At 35.6% G+C, this 20,885-nt stretch overlaps 2 protein-coding genes and 1 long non-coding RNA gene across 8 annotated transcripts in view; 2 read left to right on the forward strand and 1 right to left on the reverse strand.

Annotated features, from left to right (window-relative positions):
• LOC125649594 (unconventional myosin-Ie-like) overlaps positions 1–20,885 on the forward strand; it is an 83,675-nt gene that overhangs the window by 48,563 nt on the left and 14,227 nt on the right. For all 5 annotated transcript variants that reach the window (XM_056167026.1, XM_056167025.1, XM_056167028.1 and 2 more), the window contains 10 exons: positions 5,598–5,701; positions 7,532–7,664; positions 11,299–11,495; positions 13,017–13,184; positions 15,845–16,015; positions 17,309–17,389; positions 17,678–17,763; positions 18,531–18,612; positions 19,877–19,983; positions 20,368–20,466. In XM_056167026.1, the coding sequence (XP_056023001.1) occupies positions 5,598–5,701; positions 7,532–7,664; positions 11,299–11,495; positions 13,017–13,184; positions 15,845–16,015; positions 17,309–17,389; positions 17,678–17,763; positions 18,531–18,612; positions 19,877–19,983; positions 20,368–20,466 (1,228 nt within the window). The remainder of the gene's footprint in view (positions 1–5,597; positions 5,702–7,531; positions 7,665–11,298; positions 11,496–13,016; positions 13,185–15,844; positions 16,016–17,308; positions 17,390–17,677; positions 17,764–18,530; positions 18,613–19,876; positions 19,984–20,367; positions 20,467–20,885) is intronic.
• Positions 217–2,844, forward strand: LOC130055201 (uncharacterized). Its single transcript, XM_056167030.1, has 2 exons — positions 217–1,823; positions 2,008–2,844. The coding sequence occupies exon 1, from the start codon at positions 268–270 to the stop codon at positions 1,603–1,605; it is 1,338 nt and encodes a 445-aa protein (XP_056023005.1). The 5' UTR covers positions 217–267; the 3' UTR covers positions 1,606–1,823; positions 2,008–2,844.
• Positions 565–4,424, reverse strand: LOC130055202 (uncharacterized). Of its 2 annotated transcripts, none has more exons than XR_008803489.1 (5): positions 4,254–4,424; positions 2,075–2,353; positions 1,747–1,880; positions 1,424–1,555; positions 565–705 (listed from the first exon to the last, which is right to left on the reverse strand). It is a non-coding gene; the product is annotated as an uncharacterized LOC130055202 (long non-coding RNA). The 2 variants fall into 2 exon arrangements; XR_008803488.1 differs by having other exon boundaries at positions 2,012–2,353; positions 4,254–4,423.

Consider the following 20,885-nt stretch of genomic DNA (forward strand, 5'->3'; position numbering starts at 1 on the left):
GGAAAAGGGTAGTTTGAACAATTAATTCAATTAGCATTAATCATTAAGGCCTTTAGTTAGTTTAAAGCAAAGCCCTGGTGGGAGTTCAGTGGGCAAAGCCTTCCAAAGCTCTAGGATTTTGAGGGTTTTTAACTTTTTTACTTTTATAGGTCATACTTGCTATAAGAAAGGGGGGGGGGGGGGTGGAAACAACCCCCCCCCCCCTCCTGTAAAGTAACATTAGAGAAAAAATATGTAAAATGAAACAGATTTTATTTGACATTTCAGATGCCTGGTAAGAAATCTTACAACTGTTGTAATTGTCCACGCGTGGTACGACAGAAAGACAGATACAGCATTGCAAGAAAATACAGAGTCGTTATCTCCAAACTATCTGGGAGAACACCAGGTGACGATGACTTCCTATGCAACAGATGTAGGTGCATGTGTGCACGTCACATAAAACGCAAAGGTCACAGCATGGCGAGCACGACAGATTGTCAAGGTGAATCCGCACCATCAACATCATCTACAACTTTAACACCTCAGTTCAGTCCACCATCAGTAACTCTTCCTTTTCCTTGCACATCAAGAGGACATGCTGCATGTTGCATCTGCAAAAGGCCAGGACCAAAGCTAGTTGTGGTTCCAGTGGGATTTCGTCATCGAATCTTTATCACCAAAGAAGTCATAATTCCTGCTGGAGCTCGTTGCTGCCCAAAACACCTGCAGAGAGACATTGAAAGTTTGAACCCAACAGCAAGAACAACAAAGTTCAATAAAACTTCAATAACTGAGCTGATCAAGTTCTTAAGAACTGAGATTATACGAAGTGAGAAAGCAAGGCTAGATTTTGACAGTGAAAATCTTACAGACACTGAATATGTAGATCTCCTGGGGATATCAAAAGCTTCTTTCAATGACATGATGCTGTTTATCGAGGGGAAAATCAAAACAACTCCTGCTAGAACTACCAGAACCAGCCTTGCAATCTTTTTGCTAAAATTGAGAGGAGGGGAGTCAAACAAGATTTTGTCCACATTGTTTAATATTTCCAAATCCAGTATACAAAGAAGTGTGCGAGCTGTCCGCAATATATTGATGACTGGAGGTTTTGTCACAGAAAACCTTGGATTTGGTCACATAACACGAGAGGAGATAATCGAAAAGCATACGCGACCCCTTGCCCAGACACTTTTTGGTGATGACACAACTCAGCAAGCCATACTTATATTGGATCGGACGTACATCTACATCAACAAAAGTGGTAATTTTAGATTTCAACGTCAATCCTACAGTCTCCACAAAGGCAGGCCACTTGTGAAACCTATGGTCATTGTGTCATCGACAGGCTACTTTGTTTCTGTATTAGGCCCTTATATTGCAAAAATCAATGATGCCTCCATACTCAACCACATTTTGAAAAGAAATATCGTTGACATACAGGGATGGGTTTGCGAGGATGATGTATTTGTGGTGGACCATGGTTTCAGAGACTCCTTGGATTACTTGGAGGAACTAGGTATCAAGGCACAGATGCCATCCTTTATGGCTCATGGAGACAGGCAGATGTCAACTGAAAGTGCAAATATTAGTCGATTAGTGGTAGTCTTATTTTTCATGTGAATTTTAGGTTTATTTTGCAATGCAAAGAACTTAGTTACAGAAAAATATATCTTCATAATATATTTATGTAAACATATTTTAAAATCACAGATAAGATGGGTGGTTGAGTCAGCGAATGGTAGGATAAAGCAATGGCGTTACCTTGGGAAAATCCTGCCAACGAGCCAGGTTCCTTACATTGGAGATTTTGTTAGGATTGTTTGTGCCATCAGTAACAGGTATATTATAATCAATTCCAATAACTTGCAAATAAACATGCATCTCACAATGAAATCCTGTAAAGAGATGAAATTAAAATGAAATCATAATACCATTACCTAAGTAATTAGATACACTAAGTATATTGATACTTAAAAAACCCAGAATGTTTATATTCAGGTTATGCTTGATTTATCATTATAGGTACTTGAAAAGTATTTCTAATGGTAATGCTGAAGATGACCAGATCCTTGGTACAAAAATGATTTACTTATCAAAGCAAATCAACACCCTTCGGCAGCATGTTGAAGAAAACAAATTGGAAAGACGATCAGCTTGTTGGGAGGAAATGGATGATATCACTGACTTTCCAAACCTGGATGAAGAGCAACTGAGGTCTCTGACATGTGGCACGTACCAGCTGAAATTATCCCCAAGCTATGCCCAGGAACATATTGAAGGAGATTGTGCCATTCATGTCCACAAGGAGGAGCCAGGTCTAGTACGAATCAGAATGCAGAGTCGTCATGTGTCATCCAGGTCCTACCTTCTGTGGATAAAGTATGCAGATGGTGCAATAATTGCATGGTATTGTAAGTGTAAGGCTGGTGCTCGTGTTGTTGGCATGTGTGCACACATTGCAGCCATTCTATGGTATGTGGGGTATGCATGGCACCAACCAGTGGGGCGAATAGGTGTGCGTGATTGGGGGGAGTTTCTGGAAGATGCCACTTTGGTTGATGAGTCTGAGAGTTCCAGTGAAGGCAGTGAAATAGAAGAGTAAAACAGTTGTACCAGAGAAGAAGATATTGATTGCTGAGAGAGAGAGAGAGAGAGAGAGAGAAAGAGAGAAGATATTGATTGCAGAGAGAGCGATTTTGTATCATCTTATAAGTTGTTTTTATTTCAAACATCATTATTTCCTATATATTCAACTTATATTTATTTGGAAGATTCCTTCATCTCACTTTGTGATCATAAGATGATACAATCAATTATTTTTATATTAACATGAGTAATTAAAACAATTTTCATACTCTTGTCCAGATCTACTTTGTCATTTTATCATAATTGTTAATCAAGCATTGCAATACATTTTACATTTATCAGATGTGATATTTGGCAATTTCAGTTGCTCACATTGGGGTACATTTTATATTTCAAAGAATGCAGTCTGATTTAAGTGAAAGATTTGGAACCTTTACTTTGATGTATTTGCCAAATAATATTAACTGATTTCATATGAAAGACGAGATGACTATTGTCATAATTATTGAAAACATTTTTGCAATGCTTGATAACAGTATATATTATATATATATTGAATTTAATTCTCCATGGAGAATTGCACAACTTGATATCTATATTTTAGGGGATGTTAAAAAATAATCCATTATTTCTTAGTTTGCAAACTATGAAATAATGGATTATTTTTTAACATGTCCTAAAATATAGATATCAAGTTGTGCAAGTTTGTAACAAGATCACTTGACCAATGCCTTTAGTCATCTACATCTACAATAGATGCTGAAATATGATATCATTATTAGGTGAAGTACAGGTAACAGGAAAGGATAAAATATTCATGATGATTGGCGGGTGAAATTATAACAACTGCCCATTTATCATCGTCGGACGTCGGATACCAAAGTTTTTCATGCCCAATGTGCATGTCTATTCCCAACACTAGTTTACATTACTTAAGTACAGTCTGCATGCCCAATGTGCATGTCTATTCCCAACACTAGTTTACATTACTTAAGTACAGTCTGCATGCCCAATGTGCATGTCTATTCCCAACACTAGTTTACATTACTTAAATACAGTCTGCATGCCCAATGTGCATGTCTATTCCCAACACTAGTTTACATTACTTAAGTCTGCATGACCATCACCAGGACCGACAGTTGAACTTGCCCCAAATGTAACATAGTATCTGGAATAAGGGATCTTTTTGATAGACTTATCAAAATACACAAGACAACAGTCCTAGCTTTACCAATAAAGGTTCCTGTGTACTTGGCACATTTATAGTTCATCCATGGCAGCAATGCTATGCAACATATACAGTGTACATATATCATATGTACATTAAACCACAGTGGACATATCTTCTGGATTGTGGGAAACAATATAAAAATAAGTGTGTATTTCAAACGATGTATTAATTACCAATCTTTATCAGAGCGACTGCAAATGTGATTTCAAAGAGGATTCATATTTTATAGCCCCCCCCCCCCCCCCCCCCCCTCAATCATGCAGTAACTTGTTGCAAATAAGTAGGGGATGCTATGTAGGAGTAACGATTACAAATTTTACCCAATATATGACACATGCCAAACTTTAAAAAAAAAATCCGAAATATATAGGGCATGATTGATCTGATAGTGAAAATCGCGCAAACTTTCGTATTTCACTAGGCCTAATTGTTATTGAATAAATTCACTTACATCATGATCATTAGTTGCTTCTGCATACTGGTTGTTCCACCAAAGTCTCGATTACCTCTTCACTGCGCCGCATTATTGATAATCTACTATTCATTTGCAATGTAATGAATGCTACGCGATCAGATGCCGTATCAGCTGCGTTCACATGCATCTGTTATAGAAATGCGAAAAAATTCGAGCTAACAGGAAGCGTCATAACACGGTATCCTTTTAATTCGTTGCCCTACTTTTCGGGCAATTTTAAAGCGAAACGTTAGCATTTATATCATTTATTTAAAATGCATAATTGTTGAATGAGATGTTAAATATTAAGTTCACGCTATGATGAAATAATAAAAAGTTCCATGAAGTATTATGCAAATGACGGAGTCAAAATACTAATACTGTGACATACTTATAATACACTGTCGGTAATATCGATCTACCTATACACTTTGTTGAATAAGTGTACATATGTATCAAACTGTGGGAATATTAATAGAAAATGTTATCAGGGAGAATATTCAATTCTTTTATACATAATGTGCTGTTTGTAAATTTTGTATATGTGAGGTGCTGTATATATTACATATATATACTGATATAATGAAAGAGATCAGCACTTACACAACTTTGACGTTACATTGAAGACAGTGACAAAAAATGCCCTAATTTTGAAGACATGGTATTTAAATACTATGAAATATATAAAGAAAAGAAAAACGATTACAAATAGCACAAATCCTTGGTAATATTTCATATCAAAATCAATCATTTTTAAGACTAGGCCATAGTTGGTGGTTTGTGGGTCAAATCCTTTACGTGGTGACTGCCTCAGGCAGTCAAGGTGTGAATGGCTTATTATTTTGAGAATCACTATTGAATAATTAGGGGTTTATTACGTTTTCGTCGGAATTTTTACAACGTAATACAGAGTCCCGGCATCTTAGGACAACGTAATAACGAGGTCTATTTTATATATTTTTGTTAAGAAATGGTTTTGTGCTTTGAAATTCCAACGTAATATGCGGACTAACGTATTAAAGGGGGAATGTAATAACGGGGTTCCACTGTACATGTACATTGTATGATAGGAACTTCAGTAATGAAGGCAAGTTTGAGATTTTTTTAAATGATGGATCATATGTTTTATTGATTTCCCCTCCATAAATCTGTCCAGGGAAATATTTGCATTGTGGTGAGACTGAATCGCATGTTGTTCAGTTGTTACAGATGTGTAGATTTGATCTATTGTAGAGATCCTGGGACTCACTAGTCCGAATTATTATATGTAGTATTGATTTATTGTAGAGACTCTGGGACTCACTAGTCCGGATTATTATATGTAGTATTGATTTATTGTAGAGACTCTGGGACTCACTAGTCCGGATTATTATATGTACCTGAACCAGAGTGGAGCATACAAAGTGGATGGAACTGATGATGTTCAGGAATTCAAAGAAACTATGGTAACATGTCTATCACACAAGTAGTTGCACTCTTATAAATGTCGAGGAATGAAATTAAAATAATTATGATAATCAAAGGGAAAGATAGACAAGATTAAATCTTGGAACATTCCTTGACATTTTCAATAGTTGAATTCATTATTTATGAAGCAAAAATTGTACTGAGGGCACATTTTAAATCCAATTTAATGATACAGAGATTACTGAAAAACTAGTAAAAGTACACAGTACTAAAAAATTATTTTCCTCTTGCAATTAAGTTATGAAAATTTGGCAAGTTGATAGTGTTTGAATGTAAGAATGGGTGTATGCAAAACTCATGCTGTTCGGTTGAAGTAGCTTTGGGAGGCAGATTTTTATTGAATTGGAGAAAAAGTTACATGTATCAGTATATATATGCATGATGTAAAATAGATATGTGAAAAAAGACATTGGAATTGTGAGTGAGTGTTGAAATAAACTATGAAACAGATTCCACAGGTTCAGGAATATACAGGGTTATAGTTGTATTAGCACACATGTGTATAAGTTGATGCCTAAAAATTTCCCAATTTAGGATTAATATGAACAAAATTATGCATAATTATGAAAGAAGTATATTGTATACATAATCATAGACAAAGTTAGTACACGCTCTCCATACAAAATATTATATTGTCTTGATATACAGTGAAACTTCTCTTAACCGGCCCCTCAGAAACCCGGTTCTCCCTGATTATTGGCCGATTTTCAAAGTCCCTGCAGAAATCTTAACATTTCCTTGCAAAGAAAGTCTTACAAAACCGGCCACCCCTGAAAACCGGACATCGGCCACTTTTTAAAGTACATTGGTTAACAAACATGTGCAATTTACCCTTATAAAAGCGGCCACTTTTTGAAGACAAGAAAATTTTGGCCAGAGAGTGATCAAGATTGGCCAGGTGTGCAAATTGACTGACCAACCAGCCAGGTGGGGAATTATCCACCGAAGGTGTGAAAAACACAAGTGGCCTCCATAATTTCTATTGTTTACCTGTGCTATCATGGGTATTAAGTGACACTTGGCTAATCCAAGTGACCCTTCCAAATTTTGTACAAAATGTAAAAAACATAGGAACATATTGAATGAATAGAGTATATTGTTACAGCATACTAACGTATGGCTATAAGTGGTAGTTAATAAAGAACCAACCCATGACTGTTAATGATAATTATTAAAAGGTAAATTAATTTTCTTGGTTTCCATAAACTTAAAATTCCTAAGAAATATTCAAATTACAATTTCATAGCTACGACTGTACTTTTCAAAAACGTCAAAACAAATTTTTTAATGATATAAGCGATGAATGTAAACAGAGTTTTTATAGGTTTGAGGGATTCCAATAATATGCCTCTGTGTTTTCTTTATGTATCTTGTTATAGATTTTCAGTTTAAAATTAGATGATTTCAGCAAGAATATTTCTTGTTATTCATAATTACCTGTAGGTACAAACAGACTAATTTGATCTCCACCGATAATTGATCATAGATCACCAGAACAAAGTGAACAGTACCCACTTAGTGAATATTGAGATAAAATGTCTCTAAATGCTAAGTTTTCGATAAACTGGCCACCCCTCTAAACTGGCCGTTTTTTTGGTCCGAAAGCGGGCCGGTTTAAAGAAGCTTCACTGTATATACATTGTACAGTACAAACATGATATTCAAAAGTTTCTAATATTGACAGTATGCTGTGATATATACACATTGTACAGTACAAACAGAATATTCAGAAGTTTCTTTTATTGGCAGCATGCTATGATACATCGTACATTACATACAGAATATTCAGAAGTTTTTCATATTGACAGCATGCTATGGAAGTGGTGGGCATTCCTGTTGAAAACAGAGAGGACATACTGACTCTCATTGCGGCCATTCTTCATCTCGGGAATGTGAATTTCGTGGAGGACGGAAACTATGCCAAAGTGCAGAACGATGACTGTAAGTCTTTATTCTGTCACATCACAATTGATTGACCTTAGGAAGATATCAGTATTGATTGACCTTAGGAAGATATCAGTTTTTATTGACCTTATGGAGATATCAATATTAATTGACCTTAGGAAGATATCAGTATTGATTGACCTTAGGAAGATATCAGTTTTTATTGACCTTAGGGAGATATCAATATTAATTGACCTTAGGAAGATATCAGTATTGATTGACCTTAGGAAGATATCAGTTTTTATTGACCTTATGGAGATATCAGTATTGATTGACCTTAGGAAGATATCAGTATTGATTGACCTTAGGAAGATATCAGTATTGACCTCAGGCCAAAATAGAATATGTGTGTTTCCTATTTCACTCCCCCAAAAATTAGGTAATGTAGGCAGTCTTTGCGAAAACTTTTTGAACCAACTAGCTAGTAGGGCTAGTTGATTCACAAAATTCACTAGCCCAGAAAAAAATCTACTAGGCCCAAGACAAAAAAATAAATATATTCTGTTTATTATTTTGCACAGCATAAGATTTTCCTTCGCTAAATTGTCTCTTTGCACCCGATTTTAATTTTTCAAAAGCGTTCATGGTGTAAGTGTTTATTTTTACATAGTCACTGTTATCATGTCATCGAGACGCTCATTGAAGTATTAGAATAGAGTCACTGACTGAAGCGTTTTAAAGACTTTCATCTCAGATGATTTCTAAAGACAATTTGTACCATACATAAGTCATATTTTTTACTTGCCTGTCGGCCAGTGCGTACTCAAATTTTACTAGCCCGGCTTGAAATCTCAGATGTCAGGCTATTGAGTTTTCGCGAAGACTATGTAGGTAGGTAAAACATTTTATTTCATTAAAATTTCATATTGTATACAGCTTTTTAGCTTACCTTAACTGAAAGCTCAAGTGAGCTTTTCTGATCGCCTGTTTCTGTTGTCTGTCCGTCTGTCTGTAAACGTTTTACATTTTCGACACTTTCTCCAGAACTACTGGGCCAATTTCAACCAAATTTGGCCAAAAGTATTCTTGGGTGAAGGGCTTTCAAGTCTCTTCAAATGAAGGGCCATGTCCCTTTCAAAGGGGAGATAATCACAAAAATGCAAAAACAGGGTGGGGGCATTTAAAAATCTTCTTCTCAAGAACCACTGGGCCAGAAAAGCTGAAATTTACATGAAAGCTTCCTGACATAGTGCAGATTCAAGTTTGTTAAAATCATGACCCCCGGGCGTTGGATGGGGCCACAATAGGGGATCAAAGTTTTACATACAAATATATAGGAAAAATCTTCTCAAGAACTACTGAACCAGAAAAGCTGAGATTTACATGAAAGCTTTCTGACATAATGCAGATTCAATTAGTTTGTTAAAATCATGCCCCCAGGAGGTTTGATGGGGCCACAGTATGGGATCAAAGTTTTACATACCAATATAAAGGGAATATCTTTTAAAATCTTCCTCTCAAGAACCACTGAGCCAAAAAAGCTGATATTTACATGAAAGCTTCCTGACATAGTGCAGATTCAAGTTTGATAAAATCATGGACCCCGGGGGTTGGATGGGGCCACAATAGGGGATCAAAGTTTTACATACAAATATATTTGAAAAATCTTCTCAAGAACTACTGAGCCAGAAAAGCTGAGATTTATGTGAAAGCTTTCTGACATAGTGCAGATTCAAGTTTGTTAAAATCATGCCCCCAGGGGGTATGATGGGGCCACAGCATTGGGATCAAAGTTTTACATACCAATATAAAGGGAATATCTTTAAAAATCTTCCTCTCAAGAACGACTGAGCCAGAAAAGCTGATATTTACATGAAAGCTTCCTGACATAGTGCAGATTCAAGTTTGTTAAAATCATGGACCCCAGGGATAGGATGAGGCCACAAGCAGGGGGGTCAAAGTTATACATACAAATATATAGGGAAAATCTTGAAAAATCTTCTCAAAAACTACTGGGCCAAGAAAGTTGAAATATACATGAAAGCTTCCTGACATAGTGCAGATTCAATTTTTATTAAAATCATGCTCCCTGGGGGTAAGTTGAGGCGACAATAGGGGATCAAAGTTTTACATACAAATATATAGGGAAATCATTAAAAATCTTCTTTTGAAAAATCACTGGGCCAGAAAAGTTTACATTCACATGAAAGCTTCTTGACATAGTCCAGATTCAATTTTGAAAAAATCATGTCCCCTGGGAGTAGGTTGGGGCCTAAATAGGGATCAAAGTTTTACATGTGAATATATAGGAAAAATCTTTAAATATGTGCCAAGGTGACTCAGGTGAGTGATGTGGCCCATGGACCTCTTGTTTGTTTATACTCTGTAATTGAATATGTATTATGCTGATGAGCTGTAAGGCTTAAAGCCAATAAACAATACAATACAAAAACATTTTATTTTAAATCTTAGTATTTGATACGCTTTCAGTACAGGTTTCATAGACAAATGTAGAGCAATAGTAGGAAAATGTAAATCAGAAAAACTAGAATGCAAAAAGAAAAAAATCCAAATTCAGGATTTTTATTTTCAGCTTTTATACATTTATATCATCAATAGAATATTTAGGGTTGGCAGCAAAAAGGTAGGTAGGGTCAGGAAACTGGAAACACACATAGATATTTTGGCCTCAGGAAGATATCAGTATTGACTGACCTTAGGAAGATATCAGTATTGATTGACTTTGAAAAGATAATAAGTTTTGACTGACCTTAGAAAGATATCACCATTGATTTACCCTAAAAAGACATCACTATTGATTGACCTTAATATAAAGACATCACTATAGATTAACATTGAAGAGATATTTTTATTGATTGACCTTAAAGATATCGCCATTGATTGACCCCAAAAATATGTCGCATTTTTCTGTAATAATAATTAACCTTATAAAAACATCACTGTTTATTGACATTAAAAAGACATAACTATTAGAGGTGTAACGATATAGCGATACATTGATCATATTGATCGCAAGGGCTCATGATACACGTATCGTATTGTCAGGTATGTATCGCGATACGATATGAGTTAATTTTTATTGACTTACTTTAAAAATCTACGTACGACCTAACAAATGTTAACATTTTAAAATTGCAGAAAATGGGGTAGAATCAAATGTTTAGATTGTAAACTGTTGTTGGGATGTTTATTTTATGAATTCTAATACTGTGGAGGTAAAATAAAACCCACAAGAATATGTAAAGATTATCAGTTTATTCAAATATTGACAACTGGATCGTGATACATGTTGTATCACATGACCGTATCATGAGGTGGCTGGCAATACTCAGGCCTAATCACTGTTGATTTGACCTTTAAAAAATATCACTAAAGATTGACCTTACAAAGATGTTACTATTAATTTACTTAAAAAGAGATACATGCCTCAATCATTTTTTTTAACTCTTGTTTTGAGAGGTACAGTGTTTAGGCTAAGAGTATGAAATGTACTTGTAATTCTTGTTCTATGGTGTCCCTCCTAATTTTCTCTGCATGTCTTATTACATTATCCACTTATTGTCAGTATATGTTTGAATTAACTACAGTATCTGTCCTGCCTGTAAGTTTTCTCTCTGTATCTAGTTTTACAGTATCCATCCTGCCTGTAAGTTTTTCTCTGTGTGTCTAGTTTTACAGTATCCCTCTTACCTGCTCGCGGTGGACCAGGAATTTCTCCGCCAGAAGTTGACTAGTCATACAATGGACAGTAAATGGGGAGGGAAGACCGAGCGGATTGAGGTCACACACAATGTAGAGCAGACAGAATTCACCAGAGATGCCCTATCAAAGGCCCTGTACTCACGAATATTTGACTACCTTGTCAATGTAAGTGTGTCGAAGCACATGTACTAAATGTATTTACATGTAGGGTAGGGAGTTTATTGTAATTCACTATTAAGGATTGATGACCGCTGTGTTAGTGATGGGTTTTATATCACTTCATGTAATTGCTTTCAGATATTGGGCTTACATGAATGTTTGGTGTGTAATTGTACTGTAAAAATGGTTACAGCGAACAATCTTATAATGAATTCACACTCACAGCAAACTGCAAGTGTGTTGAGGTGTAATATGATTATAAAATATATAGTGTATATTAATTTATCACATATTTACCCCTTATCTAGTGGATATCGCTCATACAATAAATTCTTCGTATCCCAAGGTTGGTGTTCCTTCGTCGCGTGACGTAATGTGTATAAGAACTGGATCAGGGTGACAGAAGTCCCAAAAAATTGTAAAGATTGATGGAAGTGGTACAGGTGTTGATAAATTCTTCAAAATTTGAAAACAATGAATTCATATCTGAAGTAATTAAATATGATCGAAGAAACAGACTTGTCATTTTCATTATCTAGCATAGTTATCGTCTCGAAAAAGTGAAACAGCCTGCAGCTCGGCGTTGCATACAACCCCTGATCATATTTTGTATCGATCTTAAAATGTTCTCAATGATCAAGGAAACAAAAATACATTGAAAAAAAAACTCACATTGGGTGACATGAACTGAAATCGCTTTTCTTAAAACTCAAAATGAAAATCGCCCCTCTTAAACATTGTGACAGTCAATATTCATTTTTATTTATATTTCCCAAGAAACTGTATTTGTAGCAGCGTAATGTTAACATTACGGATGTAATTTGGATTTAGGTAAACAAAACAGAATACTGGGTCAGTATAATTATTATGGATAGGTCTGTTAGGATAAAATATATGTGATAAAAAGAATCTCGCCAAGGCTCGGAGATAGAAAACGCACAACTTGTTGGATAATAGTCATATCCAGCCACAAACCATGGGAGATCCTATATGAATGATTTGCATGTAATAATGGTTAATTCAATTCTTTTTATAGAATCCCCAAACTTGATGATAATTAAGTATTTGCACAAAGTTTAGAACATTTCACAATCATGATATCTACACAGGAACAATTTATAGGTCAGAGAAGATGCATAAAAAGTCCATAGTGGTGGTCTGTTTGGCTAAATGAGAATTATTTACAAATGTTTGGATAGTCACATAACACTGACAACACATCTTCTCCCACATTGTCTAATGACTCTCGAATTAATCACGGTTTGTGCATGTGGTACACAAACATTCGATACATCTGACTTCATCGACGGTTACATTATATGAAGGAATCTTTAGAGATCAAATTAGTATAATTATGGTTCACAGTGGTTGCCCCTGACTACATAACCCATATTTTTCACTAGCATTACAGACATTCTAGATTTAATGTCGATCCTTGCCACATGGAGGACGTCAATGTTTCTTAAACATTTCTTGTTTTAAATTTTGTGTTATGCACTCAATGGGTGTACAAAATTTTAATTGTAGGCTGTAAACAAAGCCATGAGGAAAGACTATGAGGAAATCAACATTGGAATTTTAGATATTTATGGTTTTGAAATATTCCAAAAGAATGGATTTGAACAGTTTTGCATAAACTATGTGAATGAAAAACTACAGCAGATTTTTATAGAGTTGACATTAAAGGCTGAACAGGTATGTCTGATTAGTTGAATATGATCTAAATATTATATTTGTGTCAAGCCTGTGTTTGTTTTTCTCCAACTCAGAAAATATAACATGACTCTGACATTTAAGAAAAAGAAGATATATGTGGGTAAGAAATGAATAACCGTTTTAAAAACTTCACTGGAATGTGGTGTGGAGCAACCTCGTAATCAATTCCATGAAGCCCAGAGGGATTCTCAGTAGTCTGTAAAACCCAGAGGAATTCTCAGTAGTCTGTAAAGCCCAGAGGGATTCTCAGTAGTCTGTAAAGGTCAGAGGGATTCTCAGTAGTCTGTAAAGCCCAGAGGAATTCTCAGTAGTCTGTAAAGCCCAGAGGGATTCTCAGTAGTCTGTAAAGGTCAGAGGGATTCTCAGTAGTCTGTAAAGCCCAGAGGAATTCTCAGTAGTCTGTAAAGCCCAGAGGGATTCTCAGTAATCTGTAAAGCCCAGAGGGATTCTCAGTAGTCTGTAAAGGTCAGAGGAATTCTCAGTAGTCTGTAAAGCCCAGAGGGATTCTCAGTAGATTTGTACTGAAGTCCATGAAGCCCAGAGGGATTCTCAGGAGATTAGTACTGAAGTCCGTGAACCTAGAGGGATTCTCAGTATATCTGACCATGTACTGGCTCACTTTACAGCACAGTGAAGGTTTTAGAGTGGTTATTTATTACTTCTATATGTATTTCAAACAAACAGGAGAACGTGACACAAACATCCGGTCCTACACTATAGAGTGAATTCCCGTTTTTATTTTGTCATCAATAGTTCAAGGAGTCTCGCTGGAAATAACTGCTGCAAAAAATGAACTCAGTAGACAGGAATAATGTGATTGCTTAGTTAGGTTTTATTGTGAATGTTTACCGGTACTTGTACTGAGGAATATTGTGAATGTTTACCAGTACTTGTACTGAGGAATATTGTGAATGTTTACTGGTAATAATGGGAATGTTTACTGGTACTTGTACTGAGGAATATTGTGAATGTTTACTGGTAATAATGTGAATGTTTACTGGTACTTGTACTGAGGAATATTGTGAATGTTTACTGGTAATAATGTGAATGTTTACCGGTACTTGTACTGAGGAATATTGTGAATGTTTATCAGTACTTGTACTGAGGAATATTGTGAATGTTTACCGGTAATAATGTGAATGTTTACCAGTACTAGTACTGAGGAATATTGTGAATGTTTACCGGTACTTGTACTGAGGAATATTATGAATGTTTACCGGTACTTCTACTGAGGAATATTGTGAATGTTTACCGGTACTTGTACTGAGGAATATTGTGAATGTTTACTGGTAATAATGTGAATGTTTACTGGTAATAATGTGAATGTTTACCAGTACTTGTACTGAGGAATATTGTGAATGTTTACCGGTACTTGTACTGAGGAATATTGTGAATGTTTACTGGTACTTGTACTGAGGAATATTGTGAATGTTTACCAGTACTTGTACTGAGGAATATTGTGAATGTTTACTGGTACTTGTACTGAGGAATATTGTGAATGTTTACCGGTACTTGTACTGAGGAATATTGTGAATGTTTACTGGTACTTGTACTGAGGAATAATGTGAATGTTTACCAGTACTTGTACTGAGGAATAATGTGAATGTTTACCGGTAATAATGTGAATGTTTACCAGTACTTGTACTGAGGAATATTGTGAATGTTTACCAGTACTTGTACTGAGGAATATTGTGAATGTTTACTGGTAATAATGTGAATGTTTATCAGTACTTGTACTGAGGAATATTGTGAATGTTTACCGGTACTTGTACTGAGGAATATTGTGAATGTTTACCGGTACTTGTACTGAGGAATATTGTGAATGTTTACTGGTAATAATGTGAATGTTTATCAGTACTTGTACTGAGGAATATTGTGAATGTTTACCAGTACTTGTACTGAGGAATATTGTGAATGTTTACCGGTACTTCTACTGAGGAATATTGTGAATGTTTACTGGTACTTGTACTGAGGAATATTATGAATGTTTACTGGTAATAATGTGAATGTTTACTGGTAATAATGTGAATGTTTATCAGTACTTGTACTGAGGAATATTGTGAATGTTTACCAGTACTTGTACTGAGGAATATTGTGAATGTTTACCGGTACTTGTACTGAGGAATATTATGAATGTTTACCGGTACTTGTACTGAGGAATAATGTGAATGTTTACTGGTACTTGTACTGAGGAATATTATGAATGTTTACTGGTACTTCTACTGAGGAATATTATGAATGTTTACCGGTACTTCTACTGAGGAATATTATGAATGTTTACCGGTACTTGTACTGAGGAATATTGTGAATGTTTACCGGTACTTGTACTGAGGAATATTATGAATGTTTACCAGTACTTGTACTGAGGAATATTGTGAATGTTTACTGGTAATAATGTGAATGTTTACTGGTACTTGTACTGAGGAATATTATGAATGTTTACCGGTACTTGTACTGAGGAATATTGTGAATGTTTACCGGTACTTCTACTGAGGAATATTATGAATGTTTACCGGTACTTCTACTGAAGAATAATGTGAATGCTTAATTACGTTTTATTTTAAATGTTTACCGGTATTCATACCTAGGAAATGCAGGAAATGTTTAATTCTCAGTTTGTCTTATGTTATTTTTTTCAGGAAGAGTATGTAAATGAGGGTATAAAATGGACACCCATCGAATACTTTAACAACAAAATTGTGTGCGATTTGATCGAGAGTAAATCACCACCAGGAGTTATGTGTATCATGGACGATGTGTGTGCGACCATGCATGCTGTATCAGAAGGGGCGGATCAAACATTATTACAGGTATGGATCCAGGCGCTTGTTTAGGGAGTGGTAAGGGATAAGTAGTATGATGTTTGTTTTTGTTTAGTTTAAAACTCCCTGTGGTCGAATTTTTGATATTTGGAAATGTGAATCCAGTGATAAGGTGAAAATTTTGTGAGTAGTGGGAAATAATGAAATATGTTACATCTTACTTAGCATTCATCCGGCTATAAAACTAATTACTACATGTGTATAGTACTTTTAAACATAATATCCTAATTAAATGCAAAAAGTATAAATATTTGTAGGAAATGTCTTAATTCATGCAATTTTGGTATAAGTGTATCGCACATGTAATGACTCTTAAATTGCTTCAAGACCTGAGAAAAATGAGATTGTTTTTGTGAAAGATATATGTCTGCCAGATGCACGTCATTTATCAATTGTTTGGAGAAGATTTGTCTAATTAGTCCCCTACCAACGAAGTCGAGGGGACTTTAGGTTTGCGCTCCATCTGTCCGTCAGTCCAGTTTTCCGCACTTTTTTTCTCTGTTCTTGCAGATATTTATTTGATATTTGGTATGTGGCTTTGCCATAACAAGTTACAGATCAAGTTCGAACTTCGTCTTGGTTCATTGATTTTTCACTTAGTTATGGCCCTTGGACTTAGAAAAATAGCATGAATTATCAGTTTTCTGGACTTTTGTTGGTTGTGCTTGCAGAAATTCATTTGATATTAGGTACATTGCTTTTCCATAACAAGTTACAGATCAAGTTTGTTCATCTTGGTCTGTTGATTTTCCATTAAGTTATGGCCCTTGGACGTAGAAAAATAGCATGAATTGTTAGTTTACATCCAAGTTTCTTATCTCTGTAAAATTAATAAGAATTAAGAATACTACACTCATTAAAACTTCTAGCATAGTAATACTACAATATAGCTAAATTATTCATGATCGTCTACCTAATTATAAATTTGTCTTTTTTCTTGGTCTAGTCTCGGCTCGAATAGTAGTTGATTTCCAACCATTCCTATCCTGGTTCCCCAATTTTCCCTTTTACCATAACCTAAATAATGAACTTTGAATATTGTTGTGGTACAGTGATTTTTGCAACCGGTAGGGGACTATGTATTGCCATGCAATACTCTCAGAATGCTTGTTTTTATAGAGGGAAAAAAATATTTCACCAACATACTTAAATGTGAATGATGATGGTTTTCTTATTTCACCGATTTATTATTGTGAATTTTAAATCTTTTGTTATTTCACCGATTTATTATTGAGAATTTTGATGATTTTGTGAAAATGACAGTCACGTTTTTCTTTCCAGAAATTAAGTGCTGGTGTCGGAAGCCACGAGCATTATCAGGGATCCAGTATTGGATTCGTCATTCATCATTACGCTGGAAAGGTCAGATTTAACACCTACAGAGCAAAACGTTAGGGATTCCTCACAAAGCAAAACATGGACACATTGTACACAGTCTGTTATGACAAATTGATTCATTCTTACTGGGGATTTATTTTATGTCGTTAGCATTTCGTTGTTTATGTAAGGAAAGACCACGATTGGTTGTACATACTGTCAGAATACTGCCAAATGTTACACTGTTCATTTCTTATTCAAAAGGATGACTAGTATAATCTCAGTGTTGTCGGGTTTAGGTAATGAAGTGTTTTCCAATTGTTTCTTGTTTAGGTGTCCTATGATGCTGAAGGATTCTGCGAACGAAACAGAGATGTTCTATTCCAGGATTTAGTTATGCTGATGCAATCCAGTCAAAAGTAAGTCCCCCATGCGTCAAAATCAGTGTTTTAAATAACTGTGCGCCCGACCGCTCGAGATGCATATTTGCCACGGGCGGACAACTTTCTTGGTAGAGACACCAGACCAGACGTGCTCATATTTCAACTAAAGAAAGTTTAGATGCATCAAGTGTACTAATTGTACCAGTAACGAAGTTGTAACATACAAAATTATATATGAGTCATATAGCCACATAATGGCTTCTTTGTTAATAAAAGTAATTTAAAAAATGGTAGTTATTTCTCGGGGGCTAGAAGGTCTGTAGCAGGGCTTACATTTTTGCAAGCAGTCAACCCTGCAGGTCTAGCTTATTTTACAGCGAGTTTCAAACGCTGATCAAAATGTGTAATTCACACACACACACACACCCCTCCCATTATTGAAGATGCATGACACATATAGTACAGTACTAGTCTTTCTCATTAAAGACTAGTAATATTTAGAATATTTGTGTTAATTTACAAGAAGCACTTGATTTATGATTTAGTGTCTGTATATATTCTAATGTTTATATGACATTGTACCTTCTACAGAGAGGACTTATATAGGCAGTGCCTGCTGTCCGATCCTATCATGATTTATCATAATAAAATACTGTTTAAAATCAGATAAATGACCTACTTTCAATTCTTGAATAGTAGGAAATCTTAATGTTTGATTGCATCAAAAGATTTGATGTTAGCCCGATGCAAAGAACGTATATTGAGTTGACATTGATTAGTCATCAGAACTCTTTACCTTCCAGTGAATTCTTAGTCAGTTTGTACCCTGAGGATCTCAGCCAGCAGACCAAAGGGAGACCATCCACTGTGTCCAGTAAAATTAAGGTTAATTTTGTTCAGACTAGATGTTAAGTATTACTAGCACATGCCAACATTTCGTAGATAAGTATACTTGGTGGTACATTGTACACTATACACTCTTCATGTATTGAAAGTTGAAAATTAAAAAAAAAAAATATGAATGTGTGTAACCATGCGAAAAAAAAATTCCTAAGTAATCAAGAATCATGCTACATATGTAAGATAAATTAGTTTGTAGAAGTACATGTACTGTGTAGAATTTTATAACTGTTAGAGGTAGTATTTTGATATTAGCATGTGTATTCCTTTTATGAGAGTCAATTGGTATGTGCCATGGTTTTTGTCTCTTTGTGTCACACGTACTGTAGAATTTTGTGTCTGTATGAGATTTAGGACGTGTATTCCGGGTGTGTGGCTCCTGTGATATCTGTATGAAATTTAGGACGTGTATTCCGGGTGTGTGGCCCCTGTGATATCTGTATGAGATTTAGGACGTGTATTCCGGGTGTGTGGTTCCTGTGATATCTGTATGAGATTTAGGACGTGTATTCCGGGTGTGTGGTTCCTGTGATATCTGTATGAGATTTAGGACGTGTATTCCGGGTGTGTGGCTCCTGTGATGTCTGTATGAGATTTAGGACGTGTATTCCGGGTGTGTGGTTCCTGTGATATCTGTATGAGATTTAGGACGTGTATTCCGGGTGTGTGGCTCCTGTGATGTCTGTATGAGATTTAGGACGTGTATTCCGGGTGTGTGGCCCCTGTGATATCTGTATGAGATTTACGACGTGTATTCCGGGTGTGTGGCCCCTGTGATATCTGTATGAGATTTAGGACGCGTATTCCGGGTGTGTGGCCCCTGTGATATCTGTATGAGATTTAGGACGCGTATTCCGGGTGTGTGGCTCCTGTGATATCTGTATGAGATTTAGGACGTGTATTCCGGGTGTGTGGTTCCTGTGATGTCTGTATGAGATTTAGGACGTGTATTCCGGGTGTGTGGCTCCTGTGATGTCTGTATGAGATTTAGGACGTGTATTCCGGGTGTGTGGTTCCTGTGATATCTGTATGAGATTTAGGACGTGTATTCCGGGTGTGTGGCTCCTGTGATATCTGTATGAGATTTACGACGTGTATTCCGGGTGTGTGGCTCCTGTGATATCTGTATGAGATTTAGGACGCGTATTCCGGGTGTGTGGCTCCTGTGATATTACTCCATCTGTCTGGTTTTTTTCTGACGCGTGTTCCTTGGAACAGTATGCTCATACCTGTACGCGTTTATCTTCAGACGCAGGCTAACAAGTTGGTAGACACACTAATGAAGTGCACACCACATTACATAAGATGTATTAAACCAAACGAAACAAAGAAACCCAGAGACTTTGAGGATAGCAGGTGTGTAGTTAGTTTTCCTGAATATTTACACCTTCTGTGTACTTTATTTGGATAAAGATCATTTGTCTAGTGTACATGTCTATACAGTGTATGTATACACACGCATATGTATGTATTGTTTCCTAATTAATTATGACTTAATTGTCTATCCGACTAGAATAAAATAATTTTATTTCATCTTTTTGTTTCTTTTCATGCGATTAAATTGTTTATTGATAATTGACTATCATGAAAATGAATCGGAAAATCTGTCTCCATGAGAGTGAACAAAATGAAAAAAGTGAACAAAATGAAAGTAAACAATTGAAAATGAAAGTGAACAATAGAGAAGTAAATTAGTATCCTTGGCTTTTGTAGATTAGTGTTCTTGACTTTTACTTTTAGGGTGAAGCATCAGGTTGAATACTTAGGTCTGAAAGAAAACATCCGCGTTAGACGAGCTGGGTTTGCATTCAGGAGAGAGTTTTCCAAATTCTTGAGACGGTATGTATACTAGATGAATCTTTGACAGTCTGATGTTGGTTGAAAAAGAAGGTTTCAAGTCTTGCACTGTTAGACTACACAGAAATTACAGAATTATCACTGTCTAGTTTGTTAATACATCTGTAATGCTTAGATTATCACGTTTTCCACTGTAGTTAATCACCTCACATAACCGACAAACTAGACAGTGAATAATATTCCTTATAATCAGCATATATAAAAAATACTGACCAATAGAAATTGAAATACACATGACATTCCATGTTAATTTCCATAGTCCATGCCCACTGACCTTTCATATTGCATGAAATTTACTTCCAGTTGTGGGAAAATTAACACATTGAAACTTCAAAAGGTCAACACTGAGAAAACAGTTAGAAATGTAACATTGGTTTTTGTAAAAGATGGTTTTTTAAAAA

Source organism: Ostrea edulis, chromosome 5, assembly GCF_947568905.1.
Source record: "Ostrea edulis chromosome 5, xbOstEdul1.1, whole genome shotgun sequence".
NCBI lineage: Eukaryota > Metazoa > Mollusca > Bivalvia > Ostreida > Ostreidae > Ostrea > Ostrea edulis.

Coding starts and splice junctions, on each gene's coding strand:
- LOC130055201 (XM_056167030.1), top strand. CDS start 268: ATGCCTGGTAAGAAATCTTACAACTGTTGTAATTGTCCACGCGTGGTA.